The 5,584-nt window shown below is 53.3% G+C and overlaps 1 protein-coding gene across 1 annotated transcript; it reads right to left on the minus strand.

Moving 5' to 3' along the window:
• Window positions 1-3,352: 3,352 nt before the first annotated feature.
• Window positions 3,353-5,099, minus strand: Ifnl1 (interferon, lambda 1). Its single transcript, NM_001447328.1, is given in 6 exon segments — window positions 3,353-3,503; window positions 3,587-3,673; window positions 3,775-3,918; window positions 4,174-4,251; window positions 4,767-4,954; window positions 5,036-5,099. Coding segments are annotated over 6 exon segments (606 nt in total). The 5' UTR covers window positions 5,046-5,099; the 3' UTR covers window positions 3,353-3,404.
• Between the last annotated feature and the right edge of the window lie 485 nt (window positions 5,100-5,584).

A 5,584-nucleotide genomic window follows, 5' to 3' on the forward strand; every position in this document is an offset into this window, starting at 1 on the left:
CCCTTTCCTCCCTCTTCCATCCGTCCTTCCTCCTTGGGCTAGCCTGGTTTCATGTATTCTGGGCTAGCCTGGGGCTCACCGCATGGCTGATGTTTACCTACTACTTCAGATTTTCCTGCCTCTGCCTCCAAAGGCCTTTCTTTTCTCTTCTAGCTTCTCTTCCCTTCTGCTCTAGGTCTGGGAGTCAGGCCTCCGTCCATCTTCACTATGCCACTCAGTTTAAATAAGAACAGAGGACAGGAGAGAGGAGAGAATAGTCCTGCTTCCTGCTGGGCCAGGGTCTGCCAGGAGCACACTTCAGAAACAGTGTTTTCAGTACCGATAAGGACCAGGGCAAGCCACTTCTGAGATCCCAATGGCTCTGGCAATGGCTGCCCCTGGCCTGACTCCCTTTGCTGCTGTCCACCAACCGTGCCCCACCTCTGTCCATTGTGGCTTAGTCCATCTTCATCACTGCTGGCCTCGGCAATGGCTCAGTGACCAACCACCAAAACGTAGCATCTCTGGCCTCTATTGGTTGCTGCAACAGACCGTCATGAACATAATGGCCTAACCACTCAAAACTTCCAGCCATGGACAGATGCATCAGCACAGGGTCCTAAGGATCCATGTACAACGCAATGCTTGAAAAGGAAGGGTAGCCCGACATCTCTACACTGTGGGTGAACTTTGGGGACGTTATGAGGGAAACAAACAAGCTACAAAAGACGATACTACGTGGTCCTATTCTCTCATCCTTAGAAATCGAGTACACCTTCACTGGCACTGGCACACGCAGTGCAGACACTCAGATCAGACGTTCAGAGTAACACATTCCCAGTGCTCGGGCAGAGGAGCACCTGGAGACCACGCCTAACGCCACACACCTGTCACAATGCAGTCTACAGGACAGAGTGTCAGAAGCCACCCTGCCTGTTCCCAGGAGCCGCTCTCTTGCCTTGCCTTCTCCTGCCAGGCTTCTCCAACCAGTTCTTTCTGCTTCTCAGTTACAGATGGTGTTAGAGCTTAGAGCTGACTCAATGACATTTCTCAACACGCAGAGGAGGAAGCTGGGAATTAGCGCACCACAGGGAAAATGTTTTGATCTCTGCACCTGATGAAGGCCGGGTTCCCTTGTTCTGTGTGCCCTGGCTGGCACTGGGGAGGATGCGGAGGCTTTGAGAGGCTGCCATGGGGTCTCTGTGTGACGATGTTCTGCACACTTACCCCCAGGGGATCAGACAGTTGGTTTCTCTCACACCACATAGAGTGATGCGGGGACTGAAGTTCTCAGGCTTGGAGGCTGTACTTTTATCCTTCGGAACCAGCTATGCAGATCACACTGGCTTCAAATCCAAACAGCCTGCCTCGCTGCCTCTGGAGGTCTGGAATTAAAGGCATGAGACATCACACCTATTTCTTAAATTTTGTTTTTTTATAATAGTAGTAGAAGCAGTGGTGTGTGTGTGTGTGTGTGTGTGTGTGTGTGTGTGTGTGTTGTGTACTTGTGCCAACAAGCAAATATGAAGATCAAAGTCAGGAGTCGGTTCTTTCCTTCCACCATGTGCGTTTCAGGATTAAACTCTGGTGAGGACACCAGGCTTTGTGGCCAGTGCTGCTACACACACAGCCGTCTTATCAGACCAGAAAGCCTGTCTTCTGAAAGAGATGTTTGAGAAAGAAAACCGAAAAGATCAGGGAGATGGCCCAGCAGACACAGTATTGGCTGTGGAAGTGTGAGGGCTCAGGTTCGAATCCCTGACACCCCTGGAAAGGATGGATGGGCATGGAGACCTGCCTATGACACACAGAAGATGGAGACAGACGATGCCCAGAGCAAACCGTCTATCAGAGACAGTGAGCTCTGGCTCGGTGACAGACCACACTCACCTCAATAATCAAAGTGGAGAGTGTGGGAGGAAGACACTGGATGTCTACTTACATCCTTCACCTGCACACACACATGTGCATGCACACCTGCATATATGTACACATGAGCAAGCATGAGCATGCACACACAGGTACACATACACACACGCACACTCACAAAGGAGCCATCACAACACCACGTTTGAGTTGACTCAAGGCCTACATCTCCTGGGACACAGGAGAGCAATTGTAAGACAAGATGGGTCTTGGATGCTCCCATCTTGGAAGCCACTTTCAGACATAACCACTGTCGACGTGAGTAGTACTTCAGAATCACTATGTAGACAGTAGATAAACAATAGGAACAGGGCATAAGATCTCATGTAGCCCAGGCTAGCCCAAAAATCACCAAATAGACAAGGATGACCTTGAGCTGACGCTCCTGTCTCCACCCCCTCAGGGCAGGGATTGAAGGCATGGACCATCACACCCCACAAGCAGACCAATGCACATCCTGTTTCAAAGCTCTGGTCTCTCTGTAGTTCACACATGTCTGCCTGTATTAGAGGCCAGGATGGTTACTAGCACACGCTGTGGACATCTGTGGATGAAGATTGTCCTGGACATGGCTGAGGATGTGACTCAGGGGCCACTCTTGCCTGGCACACATGAAGCCTTGGGTTCAATCCCCAGCTCCGTATGAAGACAGATGTGGTGGCACATGCCTGTCATGCCAGCACCAGGGAGGTGGTGGCAGGTGGATCCACGGTGACACAGTGAGTTTGAAGCCAGCCTGAGGTTCAGGAGACTGTGTGTCATCGTGAAACACTGTCCTAGGGAATGGGCTGCTGAGCCACCACTCTGGGAAGCACACGTTGTCCTCACACAGGGTCCAGACGAGAAAAGAGCAAAGCACAGAGGACCCGATCCACCACGGCGGCGTCTTTAGTGAAGCAAGGTTGGTTATTGTGAGACCCTGGCTCGGTGGTCATGCCTGCAAGGCCAGCATCCCAGAGGGGGCAGCAGGACAAGGAGAAATTTAAGGCCAACAGACTACATAGCAAAATGGAGGCCAGCCTGGGCTACAAGAAGCCATCTCAAAAGCAGAAACAAGGAAGAGCATAAACAAGCCTGCTGCCAACACCCGGGGCCACAGGCAAGAGATTTTTCCAGAACAACCTAAGAAGATCCATCCTCCTCCAAAAAGAGCCAATTTGCAATCCACCCAGAGGTAAAAAGCAGTAGCTCAGGCTAGACCACAGAGTTCAGAGCAAGAGGAGTGTCCCTGTAGAGCTAAGGCTATGGTCCTTTGCCATGAGGCAAAAGAACAAGAGTCAACACCAACACACACACGTGACACACCACAGAGGTTTTTTATCATTGTGTATTTGAAGAATGTTTACAAAGTAAAAAAATAGACATTTTATGGGGCCTGGGTCTGAGACCCACACATATAAATAAATGCTTTAAAAAGGCATGAATAGCTATAAATTAAGGTGGGGTCTTGGTGCATCCACACAGTGAAGAATTCCAGAAGCTGGCAGGAGGGTTCCAGGTCAGGCACACTGGTCTCCACTGGCCACACACTTGAGGTCCCGGGTGAGCAGGCGAAAGAGGTTGAGGGTGACATAGGCCTTCAGGCAGCCAGGGGTCTCCTGAAAGGACAGGGCTGGCTCAGGGGCTGCTGGGCCTCAGAGCTCCCAGGCCCTGCAGACCCCAGTCCCCTGCCCAGACTCACCTTGTTCTGGGCCTCCTGGAGTCTGTGCAGCCAGCGGGAGAGGAGGCGGCTCTGGGGCCTGGGCTCTGCTGTGGGCTGAGGCTCTGTCTGTGGATCAAGGATGGGGACTGTGAGGTTGCTGCTGGGACTCAGGGCAAGCCCAAGGGGCTAGAGTCACAGTGTGGAGGAGCCAGGGCCCCAGGACTCACACAGGTCTGCAGCTGGGAGTGGATGTGGCTCAGTGTGTGAAGAGGCTGGCCCAGGATGGTGACCAGGGCTGGGTCAGTCATGTTCCCCAAGACCTTCAGTGTCAGGGCCACCTCAGCCTGCAAGGCCTTTTGGCGCTCCTGGACCTGAGTAAGGAGACACGAGAGAGGACCCGTGAGGGAGCAGTGGTGGGAGGTCAAGGGAGACAGGTAAAGGGGACAGGACTGGGGACATCTGAGATGTAGATGGACAGGGGACAGATGAGGAGCCACAGTCAATGGGCTCACACAGTGGACAGGTCGTGGGACTGCTGGTGAGGAAGAGAAGCAGGAAAGTGGAGACACAAATAGCACCCAGATGAGGAGGCCTCTGAGAGCAGACTGTGTCCAGCTCCCACTCACCTGCAGCTGCTGCAGGTCCCCATCCCTGGGCAAGAGGCGGGAAGCGCGCCTCACATCCTTCTGGGGCAGCCCCTCTTCCTGGAGAACAAAGACACAGGTTAGCCTACATAGGAGGGTGAAGGTTAGGTCACCGCAGTGGGGCTGGGGGTGGGTCAAGACAGGAAAGATGAAGTTGATGGCCATTAAGACAGAGATTCCTCCACAGCACTGGTTACAAGATGGCCACTGCACTGTTAGTGAGCAGGAGATAGCCCAACTTGGGAAGGGTGGAGATTATCCTAGTGTAGGAGAGAGTGAGGTTAGCTCACTGAAGGAAGAGTAGAAATTAGTCTCCCGTGTGAATATGAATAGTGGGGCTTAGAATATTACAGAAAATGTTGGTTTTCTGTTCCCACCCAAGAAAGGGTGGACACTAGCTCACTGCAGCAAGAGTAGCTTTAGCCCAGGGGCTAAGGTTAGCCCACTATAGCAGGACTTGAATTCATCCCACTGCAGAAAGTGTGGAGACTTTTATCCCAGTCAGCTTAAGGGATGAAACCCAGAAAGGGAGGGGTGGAGGAGGGTAGCCCACAGAAGGGCAGAGGGAGACTCACAATGGCATCCTTGGCCTTTCTGAAGGCCTGCAGCTCTTGTGGGGACAGAGACTTGAACTGAGCAATGTTGCAATCCTTTGCTTCCACTGGGAGCCTGGTGGCCCTGGGGACAGGGTGAGCTTGGGTTCTTGTCAGCACTGTGGCCAGCAGCAGCAGCAGGAGGAGGAGCATGTGGCCCCCAGCTGTTTCTGTGACACAGAGGGACAGAGTGAGATGTGTAGCAAGGGGGCTCTGGGGACACTCACCCACACACCATTCTGGGGACTCACCTGGCTTCATGTTGCTCGCTGAGGTCTGTGAGGAGTTGGGGACTCAAGTCTCCCTGGAGGTTGTCTCTGGGTCTTGCGTGGTGTCTTTGGCCTGGGTTTCCCTGTGGCTCTCAGCCTGTTGCCGTGTGGGGCCTGAGGGGCTGAGTGTCCAGCGGTGTCTGGAGTGCACTGCCATCCCTGCTCCATGCTTTTAACCTGTCCTAATGGGCAGCCCCAGCTGATGTAGGAAAAGTGAAAATAAGGCAGCAGGTTGACACCTGCCACTAGGGGAGCCCAGGCTGGGGAAGCCCAGAGAGCAGGGTGTGGCGAGAGCAGGTGAGACACTGCAAGGAAAGAGAAAATGACAGAGATCCAGGTCACCTGGGGCAAGGTTCGTCAGGAGGTTCCCACAGGAGCTTGTGGCTGGGGCAGCTTCAGGGCAGAGGCTCAGGTCCTTGGTTCAGTTCTGTGGTAGATACCTGTGCTAGAGAGAAGACAGGCAGATGTCCTGCCTTCTGCTCAGTGTCCCACCCAGGCTATGGAACAGATCCCTAGGAGCTGCCCAGGTGA

Source organism: Rattus norvegicus, chromosome 1, assembly GCF_021556685.1.
Source record: "Rattus norvegicus strain SHRSP/BbbUtx chromosome 1, alternate assembly SHRSP_T2T, whole genome shotgun sequence".
NCBI classification, from domain to species: domain Eukaryota; kingdom Metazoa; phylum Chordata; class Mammalia; order Rodentia; family Muridae; genus Rattus; species Rattus norvegicus.